The following is a 13378-nucleotide window of genomic DNA, read 5'->3' as shown; positions in this document are numbered from 1 at the left end:
TTTACTTAAATGGAGTTTTTTTGTATTAGTAATTGTAGCTCATATTGCAGTGTAGCTCAGCTAATAGGGACATGATAATTTTCAAAAAGATTCACAACATTTTTTGGCCATACTGAAAATATTTTGTTTCTTGATGATGGTCTTTTCTACTGTCTGGAGGAAAGTTGAACAATTCCTTCTAATGAATAGCAAGAGAAATTAAAATAGTTATGCTTCTCTTTGTTTTCTTTCAGAAAATCTAACTGAAAATAGACAGCTTGTTATTTTTTAAGATTTCATTAATGTAGCAAAATAATTTTTTCTACTTTTATGAAATTCCATTTCGCTTGATCACATTTAGGCTGCAGATCAAATTAAGAAGCTGTACAATCTCTTCCTGAAAATTGATGCTACTCAGGTGGAAGTGAATCCCTTTGGTGAAACTCCAGAAGGACAAGGTAAGAGAAAAAGAGAGAGAGAGAAAATGAATGAATTTAATTATTTATGCAAACTGTAAGCTGTACAAAAGACTATAGAGCAGCCTTGCATTAATTTCTTTCAGTAATTTAATTCCTACCGTAGTTTCAAATGTTCCCATGATGCAGTTGAACATATTAGCACTTGAATTTGTATCCAAATGCCAAGCCTCATGGGAAGTTACTTTTTATTTTATTTAGAAACATCCATCTACCACCATCCCCTGGTTTTCAGGTCCCTCCTTGTTGCTATGATGGTAAAGATTTAGGTGTGAACAGGAGCCACAGTGCTTGGGTGTGATGAATACACCAGCTTTTATGGAACTGGAACTTTTTAGTTTCATTTTTTAGTTTCTCTGAATCTGCTTATTTCACATTGTGTCTTCTGCTGAAGTTATGTCATCATGGTAGAATCCCTAATGCCCCATCATCGATCTCTTTCACCCCTTGGTTAGCAGCTTTTGCTTCAGGTGGGAGAAGGAGACTTTTGTGGGGAAGGTTTTATCTTTTCACTGGGTACTTGTAGTGAATCAGTAACTCTCTTACATCTCAGCACCTACCACAAATGCACTGTCTTGCATATAGCAAGTATTCAGGAAGGTCTTATTAATTTGAGAGCAAAAGCTTAAAGATCTGCATGTTTAGGGTAGGAGGTAGACTATCAAGGAAATAGGATAGTGTTACCAAAATGTACTGGTAAATTCCAGGAACCTTGCCTTTTAAAATTTTATCTCAACCCCGTTTCTTACTTTTTGCTTAGCATATTGTGGGCCTCCAGTAAATAAGGATTTACCACTGGACTGATAAATACCCATTATGTGAAAATAGAAATACGTTGTAGACCAGTGTGGATGATACAATGCTTTCTCTCTAGTATATTTCAGAGACTATATAGTCAGAGTCAGAAAATCTAAAATATCATGTCCCTGAAACCTAGAGAGGCCTGGGATTGCCATGTTCCAGCCACGTACATGGGCTAAGCCTCAGGGATTTTTTTGTTTTTGTTTATAAATCCAAAACAGTGAGTAAAAACATGATAACCTATCTTGTAGGGCAGTTTTCCAAGTGAAGTGACTGATGATTGTATAATAAGCATAAGCATCCAGTTTCAGACACAAAATAGGCTAGTCCCACCCATTCATAAAATATAGTTGTTCTTCTCAAGTAGTATAAAAGCAGTCCAGGAAAGGTATAGATTTTATATTTTTATCTATTTATTTTTGTTTTGTTTGTATATTTTTGAAGGTTTCAAATTAGGACAGGCAAAGAGCTCATGTTTAAGAAGCCATTGAAATTAATGTTTCATAGTTTACACAAGTGACCTCTAGATAAAATTTTGTGGCTGGTGGTTTATAAGCAAACTACCTGTATAATTAAATATTTTAAAAATTGCTTTTGACTGTAAAATAATCAGTATTTTCTAGCGAGAGGGGAAGAAAATTGTTTCTTGATCTCATACATCCGGTGCTGTGATAAATGTACGTGTCTTCGTTTTTATCATTTAACATAAACCTGCAGAGTTAGGAGTTGTTATCCCATTTTATAGAATACTGAAAGATGAATTTGTTTTCCCCAAGGGCAGCTAGATACTAGAGCTGGGATTCAAACCCTTGTCTTTCATAGTCTGGTATGCATGTTGATTCTGATATGCCAAACTAACTTATGATGATCTGCTTTCTTTTCTTTTCTGTTTTTTCCTTCTTAAGCTATTAATTTACTTTAATCAGAGTGATCTAGAAATAGTCTCCAGTTTGAAAGTATCAGTTAAAATTCATGCTGCATGGAGTGGCTGATAATTAAATCCAAGAGAGGAAGTTCACTCTAAGTTCTTAAAGGTCATACATAGATTGCTTTTTAAGCTAATATGCATAAGCAACCTGGTTATTTCATAGTAACAAAAAATGGGAACTGAGCCACAGAATGGGATAAAAATGGTATTTTCATTTAACCCTTTGGGAAGCTGTCAGTCACAAAATGGTTTACAGCAGGGAAGAGGGATATAAGAACCTTTTCCTAGAGAATGTTTGTAAAACCTCATGAAATCTGAAGTTTTCTTTTTAATTATTAAGATAAAATATAATTATTGAGCTTCTTTGAAGGAATCCCCATAAAATACATTCCATGTATACAGTTCATTAAAACATAAGGCTTATATGATATTTTTAACAGGAAAGTTTAGCTATTAATTTGTTCATTGTACCATAAAGGTTCAGCTATTGAATTATAATCACAGTTAAATGAATGTGTTGGTTTATAACTCTAATGAGCAGTAGTCAAATTAAACTCAATTAGGAAACATTGATTACTGACCAAATGTACAAATTAACTTCATCATTGTTACAGTTCCCTAAAACTTTCCTTTATTTAGGAGCTATAAAAGCAGTCATATATATTTTAGCAATATTGACAATATTTATAATCAGCATATTTAAAGTTTTTCCTTTTAGATCAATAATAGGAAAATATATAGCAACCACTAATGCTGAAGAAGCTGAATGGTTCTGTGAAGACCTACAAGATCTCCTAGAACTAACAAAAAAAGATGTCCTTTTCATCCTGTGGGACTGGAATGCAAAAGTAGGAAGTCAAGATAACTGTGGAATAACAGGCAGGTTTGGTCTTGGAGTACAAAATGAAGCAGGTCCAAAGCTAACAGTTTTGCCAAGAGAAGACACTGGTCATAGCAAACACCCTCTTCCAGCAAACAAGAGATGACTCCACACATGGACATTATCAGATGGTCAATACCAAAATCAGATTGATTATATTCTTTGTAGCCAAAGTTGAAGAGGCTCTATACGGTCAGCAAAAACATGACGGGGAGCTGACTGTGGCTTAGATTATGAACTTCTGATTGCAAAATTGAGACTTAAATTGAAGAAAGTAGAGCCTTCCCTGGTGGCTCAGATGGTAAAGCGTCTGCCTGCAATGCCGTAGACCTGGGTTCGATCCCTGGGTTGGGGAGATCTCCTGGAGAAGGAAACGGCAATCCACTCCAGTACTCTTGCCTGGAAAATCCCACGGATAGAGGAACCTGGTAGGCTACAGTCCATGGGGTCGCAAAGAGTCGGACACGACTGAGTGACTTCACTAGGGAGAACCACTAGGCCATTCAGGTGTGACCTAAATCAAATCCGTTATGATTATACAGTGGGAGTGAGAAATAGATTCAGAGGATTAGATCTGATAGACAGAGTGCTTAAAGAACTATGGACGGAGGTTCATAACATTGTACAGGAGGTAGTGACCAAAACCATCCCCAAGAAAAAGAAATGCAAAAAGGCAAAATGGTTGCTTGAGGAGGTATTACAAATAGATGAGAAAAGAAGAGAAGCAAAAGGCAGAAAGGAAAGGAAAGATACACTCATCTCAATGCAGTGTTCCAAAGAATAGCAAGGAGAGATAAGAAACACTTCCTAAGTAAACAATGTAAAGAAATAGAGGAAAACAGTAGAAAGAGAAAGACTAGAGATCTCTTCAGGGCTTCCCAGGTTGCTCAGTGGTAAAGAATCCGGCTGCAGTGCAGAAGACACAGAAAACACCATGGGTTTGATACCTGGACTGGGAAGATTCCCTGGAGGAGGGTAATGGCAAACCCATTCCAGTATTCTTACCTTGGAGAATCCCATGGACAGAAGAGCCTGGAAAGCTGCAGTCCATAGGGTCCCACAGAGTCAGTCATGACTGAAGTGACTGAGCATAAGCATGAGAGACCTCTTCAAGAAAATTAGAGATGCCAGGGGAACATTTCATGCAAAAATGGGCACAGTGAAGGACAGAAATGGTATAGACCTAAAAGAAGCAGAAGATATTAAGAAGAGGTGGCAAGAATACACAGAACTGTACAGAAAAGATCTTCACAACCCAGATAGTCACGATGGTGTGATCACTCACCTAGAGCCAGACATCCTGGAATGTGAAGTCAAGTGGGCCTTAGGAAGCATCACTATGAACAAAGCTAGTGGAGGTGATGGAATTCCAGTGGAGGTATTTCAAATCCTGAAAGATTATGCTGTGAAAGTGCTGCACTCAATATGTCACCAAATTTGGAAAACTCAGCAATGGCCACAGGACTGGAAAAGATCAGTTTTGATTATAGTCCCAAAGAAGGACAGTGCCAAAGAGTGTTCAAACTATTGCACAGTTACACTCATTTATATGTTAGCAAGGTCATGCTCAAAATGCTTCACGTGAGGATTAAACATTACATGAACTGAGAACTTCCAGATGTACACGCTGGGTTTAGAAGAGGTAGAGGAACCAGAGATCAAATTGCCAACATCCACTGGGTCATAGAAAAAGCAAGAGAATTCCAGAAAAATATCCACCTCTGCTTCATTGACTATGCTAAAGCCTTTGACTGTGTGGATCACAACAGACTGTGGAAAATTCCGTAAGAGATGGAAATACAAGATCACTACCTGCCTTCTGAGAAAACTGTATGCTGGTCAAGAAGCAATAGTTAAAAGCAGACATGGAACAATGGCCTGGTTCCAAATTGGGAAAGGAGTATGTCAAGGCAGTATATTGTCACCCTGCTTATTTAAGTATGCAGAGTACAGTATACGAAATGGTAGGCTGGATGAAGCACAAGCTGGAATCAAGATTGCCAGGAGAAATATCAATAACCTCAGCTATGCAGATAACACCACCCTTATGGCAGAAAGTGAAGAGGAACTAAATAGCTTCTTGATGAAGGTGAAAGAGGAGAGTGAAAAAACTGGTTTAAAACTCAGCATTCAAAAAGTTAAGATAATGGCATCCCCATTCCCATCCCTTTATGGCAAATAGGTGGGGAAACAGTAGAAACAGTGATGGACTTAATTTTCTTTGGCTCCAAAATCACTGCAGATGGTGACTGCAGCCGTGAAATTAAAAGACAGTTGTTCTTTGGAAGGGAAGCTATGACCAACCTAGATAGCATATTAAAAAGCAGAGACATTACTTTGCTGCAACAGGTCTGTCTAGTCAAAGCTATGGTTTTTCCAGTTGTCATGTGTGATTGTGAGAGCTGGGCTGTAAAGAAGGCTGAGTGGCAAAGAATTGATGCCTTTGAACTGTGTTGGAGAAGACTCTTGAGAGTCCCTTGGATTGCAGTGAGATAAAGCCAGTGAATCCTAAAGGAAATCAATTCTGAGTATCTGTTGGAAGGACTGATGGTGAAGCTGAAGCTCCAATACTTGGCCACCTTATGTGAAGAGCTGATTCATTGGGAAAGACCCCGATACTGGGAAAGATTGAAGGCAGGAGGAGAAGGGGATGACAGAGGATGAGATGCTTGGATATCATCACCGACTCAATGGATGTGTTTGAGCAAGCTCCAGGAGATGGTGAAGAACAGGGAAGCTTGACGTGCTGCAGTTCGTGGGGTCACAAAGAGTTGGACATGACTGAGCAACTCAACAACAAGCAAAATATATTACCTTTCCCATTAAAACTTTGTGTAACAGTTACTCTTTTAATTTAGAAGTTTAAGCAAGTTGGCATTATACCAGACTTTTTACTTAAAAAATTTTACTTTAAACTTATTTATTGTATAGTTCCTTTGTAAAAACTTTCTTCAGTCTTGTCTTACTTGTTGAATATTTTTAACAAATCCAGGATACCGGTCCTGCGAATGGTACATAGTGGAATAAAAAGCATTGGCCTCGATAATATCTATACTGCTCAATCTCTCATGGGGAATTTTTGGTAAGAAGTACACCCAAAGAATGATTTTTTCCAGTGTGATTAATAGTCTGGTTCAAACATCTAAGTTGGTACTACTGACTGTAATGTAGTTTAGTGTCTGCTAGTTAGGATTATAATGGTTGTTAGTGACAGAGACCTGCATCAGCCTGATTTTTGTTAAAAAGCCCCCTGAGGATGAGGATTCTCATTTTACTTGTGTTACAGAGAAGTTTAGGAGTGAACTGGCTAAAGGAATGAAGGGAATCAGGGATTCTCTGCTTCTCCATGGCTGCTTGCTTCTAACTCTGCATCTTTGTCAGTCAGCATCTCTGGAGCTGTCAGTGAAGATGGTTCCCAGTGCCCATCCTCCTCCTTCAGCAGCCTTTAACAGTCTTTTCAGATGATACTGATTGGCCCTACTTGGGTCCTGCTGGAATCACAAGGTGTCAGAAAAAGGCAGTTTCTCTGGGGAAAAAGGACATTGAGTCAAAACATGCCTATGAAAATGACCTAACTTTTCTTGAACTGAAAGCAAGCTATGAATTAAATAGAGAGAAATGGACTATTTTCCTTAGTGTCTAATTGCAGTACCAGATTTTATTCATTAAATCTATAGCCAGGTAAAAAACAGGGTTTTAAAAAAATATTTACCTATCTTCATTCATTTACTTATTTTGTAAGACACTGTGAGTTTATGTCCTATTTCTCTTTGCCCCACTTTTAGTCAGATATGCTGCACATAGACGCTTTTCTTTGGTATCTTTAAAACAATGTTTCTCAGTGGCAAGGATGGGCATCGTGTTCCCCAGGGACTCTTTGGCAATGTCTAGACACTTTTTTTTTTAACTAAAATATAATTGACATATAACCTTATGTTAGTTTCAAGTATATACCGTAATGATTTGATATATATCTGTGTCTGTATCTCTTTAGCCAAATGATCACCATAGTGAATCTAGTTTTGCTTGTTACAACTTGGGATGTGTGATGTTACTTGCTTCTAGAGGATAGAGGCCAGGGATGCTACTAAACATCATATAGTGCACAGTGCTGTCTCTGTCATCAGAAAATGATCTCACTCAATATGTCAGTAGTCCTGAGATTAAGAATTCCTGCTCTAAGGCATTTTCATCTGTTGGAGACCAAATTCATTCACTGTGCTAAATAAATTAAACCCAATTTAAAACCGAGACTCTCTAGCCAAGATTCCATGGGAATTAAGGCTGGGTGATCCAAAGTTAAATGACATATCAAATTCCTTTCTTTCTTCAGATTAATTTCCCTAAATAACTACCCTGTTGCTCTGTGCCCATGTTGTTGGTGGGTGTTTCTCTGTTTTTCTCTCTTTATACATAACTCTATTTTCGAGAACATTCTCAGTTCTTTACCTCCCTCTGAAGTTCCCTCCCGCCTAGTATCTATTTTTCTCCTTTCATAGCAACTAAAGAAAAGTTCTCCAAAAGTATACAACTCCTCAAACAGTAACATTTAACAGAAAGTGGGACTAATTGGGAAGTATCAGCGTTTTAAGGCCATCTTGGCAAAGTGCATTTCTGTAGCACGTTACGGTTATTTATCATAAATCAAATTCAGTACATTGCTGAAGACAAGTTATTTTTCAAACTAATTATGACAGTCTTATTTCCTGTTGTGTTTATGTTTCTTTTATGTGTGAATCTTCCCCTCAAATGTATTTTTCTTTTGTTTAATTCTGTGGCACATTATTCTGTTAAAACTCTAGGGTCAGAGGCCAATAACTGCCAGTCACGTTGTTCATTGCAGTTGTTGAATTAGCAGCTCACAGGATCTCACACCATTAAACAAAACGACAAAAACACCCTATGAATATAAGTACCACAGCTTTCTTTGATATTCGTTCAGAAGGAAAATTCATTTGTATAATCTATCAAGCATGTAACCATGTGCTTTTGATGGTGAAAATTGTTTTATAAATATTAATAGGTGTGTTTTTTCACCCACTTTGTACATAGAATGGCCTTTGTTCAAGTTGAATTTTCTATAGAATTGAAGTGTCATTAATGTGACATTGAAAATTTTAATGTCTGAACCAAGCTCAGCACCTCCAAAAGTATATTTTACCATAGTGTATTGTTTTATTAAATGAAAAAGCCAAGGTCTGAGCAAGGAAGTTTATTTTATTATGCTCTTATTGACATAAACAATCCATTTTTAATCCACCAGTTCTGAAAGTGTTCTTGGAGGAGGTCTTACAGGGGGAAATTAGCATATAAGTATCAATCAGTGTTCAGGGATTGATCTGTTCCTTTTGTGCAAGCTGCAGGTTTTGGTTTAGTTTGTTTGTTACACTGTTTTGTTTTCACATTACTGTGATGCACTTTTCTAAGTTTCTTTTTCACTAATACATATATGATACCTGTGTCTGTTTTTTCAGTTGTTAAAGTAGGATATGGATGTGATGCAAACTGGAGCTTTGCTGGGAGTGGCAACCTGTTTCTGTAAAGTGACAGTTAGTAAATATTAGGGGGTTTGGAGGCATTATAGTCTCTATTGCAGCCACTCATCTCTACTGTTGTTTTGGGATAGCAACCAGAGAGGTATGTAAATGAATGGTTATGACTGAATAACAGTAAAACTGTGGTTACAAAAACAGGCAGTGAGCTGGCCTAAGGGCTGTACTCTACCCCCACCTGACTTAGAGTCTCACTTGGGGCTTTTTTATACCCACCCTATAACCACCCTGACCTTATGCAAATGTATGGTGTGATTCAAGCATCACCAAGTCATCTCTTTCAACATCGCCCTTTAAGAAAAATGTCCTTCTCTGTCAGTTCCAAAGCCTGGAATGCCAACGATTAAAATCCTTCCTATAGGAAAAGGTAATCTGTACATGTGTAAACTTCAGTAGGCATTAGTTTAGATTTACTCTGAACAGAAGTCTAGGATTATAAGGGAGAGGAACAAGTACAGGTCATTTTCGGTGATAGGAAGAGAAGAGAATCCTGTATCCTGGGCCCTAAGGACCTGCCCTGTTTCTGAAGCCCCAAGAAAGCACTGTGCATGTAGAAGATGGCAGTGGTAATAATAAACATCACTTGTAAGTGCCAGCTGTTAGTGAGGCTAAGCGCTTGCATGCATCCTGCCCTTCCAGCAGTGCAAGGCAGGAGAAAATGCTCTGTCCCAATTGACTGATAAGACCACTGGACTTAAGAGAGACACTGGCTCCCCGGTTAGGAAGTATGGTGGCTGTAATTCCTCCCTGGGTGTTTTTGATACCAGAGTCTACGTTAAGTGGTCAAGTTCAAGGGAAAACTTTCAAATGAGGTAACATTATAAACAGAGATTGTGCTGGAAAGCACTTGTTATGTTTGGGACCATTTAAAAAATACTGAGCAGATTTAACAAATGTGTCTAACAGACTCCATGTACCTCAAAGGCCTTATTTCCCCTCTGCCACCACCCTCCCCAGAAAAAATTTAGGTATTAATGATGGCAGTTCAATTTTGGTTATCTTTCTTTACTCTTAAGTTGCTTTATTTGCTTCCTGTTTGTGTAGTGTTTTTAACTTCTAAAAGCACTTGGATATATATACATTTGACCTAATTATGTTGTTTACTTTTCTCTACAGAGAGAGAATGTTTGGCAAGGGCCCATACACCTTTTTCTTACCTACAGATAACCCTGTCATCCTGCTGTCACTATCTTTAAGTTCTTGGTTAACTCTAAAGTTCTCTCAAGGAGGTCCCCAAACAGTGAACTCATTTCTGTACTAGGCATACATGCCATACTACAGGAAAAAGAGACTTTTGGAAATCTGACTTTGCAGACATTTAGCTGAGACTGCTTTCTGAGCTTTGCATACATACCTATTAATTATACTCTCTCTCAAGTAGCTTATAGTCTTTGCAAGGAGCAAAGATCAGCCTGGACCTATTTTGATATACTGGTTTATTGATCTTGACCAAGAATTCTTTTATTTGAAACTCTTCACTTAGGAAGTCAATTTCATAGCATTTGCCCATTCATTCTGAACATGTTGGTTCCAAGTAATCTTGACAATGAGTAATGGAGGAGCAAAGATTGCTAATAAATTAATTAAAGTATGTTTATAAACCCAGTGGAAAGCCAACAGTGGCATTGTTTCCTACTGGTTGTTATACAAGTCATTAATTGCTGAGACAGTGCTACTGTAGCAAGCAGAGAACATTGGCCAATTCCTTTGCTAACTAGAATCCTGTCATTCAGATTTCTGGAAAGTAATTACTCACTTGCTCTGTATATTCATAGTATGTGGGTAAAGTGGTTGGACATTTTGTGGGAAGACAAAGGACTCAGGCAGACATTAAATTCCATATAAAATTGTCCCTTGTCAATCATTGCTACTTTAAGTACTTTGTGGTTTGGACTTTTATTTATGCTGAGAATTCTTCAATGTTAATATGCCAGTTTTGCACAGATTTGTACCAAAATCCTCACTTATTGTGGTAAAGATACTTAAAAAAACCTTTCTCTGGGGTCTTTAACTGCAGGATGCTACAAGGTAACAATACTTTCTTTTCATAAGAAGCAGGTGGTATTAACAAACCATGGTCATTACTTTCCAGTGAAATGCACATAGGTGATTGTTTTGCTGAAAAGACTAGGTGCTTATGGCAGTGCTGGTGGAGAATGAATAATATCTAAATTCATGGTCATAGATCCCTGCCTGTCGATATCCCAAGTGAAGTAGAAGATTATTATGGAGTATCATCCTAGACAATAATTTCTGCTCTAAAGGATGTAATAGAAGAGATCAGATCCAAGATACCAGAATGCCACCTCTCCCCACCGCAGTAGCTCCCTGATTGCACATGTGGAAGATCTACAAGTCAAGGAAAACTATCTGTGGTCCATTCCTGTCACTAAGTGAGTTTCACTGTGTCCAGGGCTCCTCTCCAGTAGGAGAGTTAGAGATTCCTGCCGGCACCTGCCGGCACCAGCGGGTGGAGACTGTGCTGCTAATAATGCCTGGCAGCCTTCCATTGTAACAGTCCAGTCTTGGCCGCTTAATGTTTTGTAACTTGAGTCACAAGAATATAAGATGGTCCTGCTCACATCAAGATCATGGTGTACTTTTAGCAGACCCCAGAGTAAGTATATCAGCAGTCTGGGGATTGTCTTTTTCTACTTTTCAAATAAGAAAACTGAGGTCCAGCAAGAAAGTAGGTTATTTTTATCAAGTTTACAGAGTTAGTTAAGGATCAAATAAGTTAAAAAATCTAATGATTCTGACTTGGCATTCTTTCCACTAAATCTTCTAGACATATTAGTGAGGATAGTGACTAAATAAAAACTTCATTTTGCAACATCAGAAGAAGGCTGTAGGAGGACAGCAATATTAAGCATTATTGTCTAGTCTCTCTTTGCATTGACACGAAAGGTTAACTACTAAAAATAGGAACTGTAATAAAAATTGCAAATCAAAGCTATATTTAGCTATGCCAGTGTATAGCTTTTAAAGAGTGATGGCAACTTATATTGTCATTTCATAGAAACCAACAGATAAAAATTATTATGCTTTTTATTAAAATGTAAGTCCCTTGAAAACAGGGATTGTGTCATATTTGTCTTTGTAACCTTAAAGTTTAAAGATAAAGCCTTAACAGCATCTTCTGTCTGAAGCTTGAGAAAAAATGACAGTATTTGATTTTATTTCTCTTGCACTTTTCAGCCTGGAGAACTTACTGGATTGTCCAAAAAGTTCATTTGAGCCTTTCTGTTACATCTGACAGAAAAACTTGAACTTTTTGGCCAACCCAATAATTTATAGATCCTTAGGAGATACTTAGGTATGTTTGTGTTTTCTTTATTAGTTGTCTGTTTTGATGCCAAGATAAACTTTGATGACAACGCAGAATTCCGACAAAAGGATATATTTGCTATGGATGACAAATCAGAGAATGAGCCCATTGAAAATGAAGCTGCCAGATATGATCTAAAATACATAGGACTGGATGGGAACATTGCCTGTTTTGGTAAGAAAGCATTATATCAATATAATAATTTGTGAATTTTTGCAGAGTTTAGAGACCCCTGGTTTCTAAAATGTTATTTCCTAATCGCAAGTGAACATATGAGATTTTTGTAGCCAAAAACTCTTAAAAAAAAAAAAACACAACACAAAATTTCTTTCAAAAGTTCATTTTGGCCTGTGGTCACTGGTTTAAGGTAGGGTTTCTTACTTCTTGCCCTATGGACATTTTGGGTGGGATAATTCTTTGCTGTCAGGCTCTTTCCTTTGCTGCATTGTCACCAGTTGTGACAATCCAAAATGTCTCCAGACATTACCTTCTGGTAAGCACAGTAACCCCAGTTCAGGACCAGTATTTTAAAGCATCTCAGTTAAATTTTGACTAGTAAAAGTCAGAACCTTTGCCGAAATTTGTGTTTAAAATACATTGCTTTCTTAGAGGAAGTTGAAGAGAATGCATGCTTTAATCATTATACTAAAGTTTGAGGTTCTGTGAAAACCAAATGATCAAATGTTTACTCCATTATGTCCGCTTATTAATAAGACAATTGATTTTATCATAGTCATCTAAATTTGTGATACTGGCTTATTAACAGAGATAAGAATGAGTCTAAAGAGGCAATACAATTTCTGTTATTGTCCACAGCATATAATACTGAGATTTATATGCTTCTATGTTTCTGGTGGAATCAATTCATTGCACTTGAAACAGAGGTCTCAATCTTAATGGAATTAAAATAAAAAAGATTTGTAGCTCATTAAACCAACAGTATCATTATATTCAGAACTGAACAGACCTCATCTAGTAGTTTGCTGTTCATACAGTAGAAAATGACATCCAATTACAAGTGATACCAAAAGCTCTTTCTTTATATTGGAGCAAAAACTCTCATGTACTAGATCACTCACATCATTCTTATCTTGATAAACTAATATGCTCTCAATATTTGTAGGCATTTAGAAAGGGGAAAGATTTAATGGTGTGTTTAGAGCAAATTAAATGCATATTCTTTGTAGCCTCTGTAGAAGTATGCATGATTTGGTCAAGGTGGCCGTCTCAAAAGGTAGGATTAATACATTTCACATTGTTTTAAGATCATATATAAATTATTTTTATATTAGTTGTCCCAGGCTTAGTTAGTCACAGTTCACAGGCATTATCTGAGAAATACAAAGTCAGAAAATGTGAAAGGTACTTTACCTGAAGAGTTTCTATAATGTTCAGGAGACTTTTTTTTGTGTGTGTGTGTGGAGGACTTTCTAA

The 13378-nt window shown here is 37.3% G+C and overlaps 1 protein-coding gene across 1 annotated transcript in view; it reads left to right on the top strand.

Moving 5' to 3' along the window:
• The window catches only part of SUCLG2 (succinate-CoA ligase GDP-forming subunit beta), a 290163-nt gene that overhangs the window by 163388 nt on the left and 113397 nt on the right, over positions 1-13378 (top strand). Inside the window, exons 7-8 of the mRNA XM_052638350.1 lie at positions 341-437; positions 11957-12118. Coding sequence (XP_052494310.1) covers positions 341-437; positions 11957-12118 — 259 coding nt within the window. The remainder of the gene's footprint in view (positions 1-340; positions 438-11956; positions 12119-13378) is intronic.

This window comes from Budorcas taxicolor, chromosome 1 (genome assembly GCF_023091745.1).
Source record: "Budorcas taxicolor isolate Tak-1 chromosome 1, Takin1.1, whole genome shotgun sequence".
In the NCBI taxonomy this organism is placed as follows: Eukaryota; Metazoa; Chordata; class Mammalia; order Artiodactyla; family Bovidae; genus Budorcas; species Budorcas taxicolor.
This window is presented reverse-complemented; position numbering and strand designations above follow the sequence as displayed.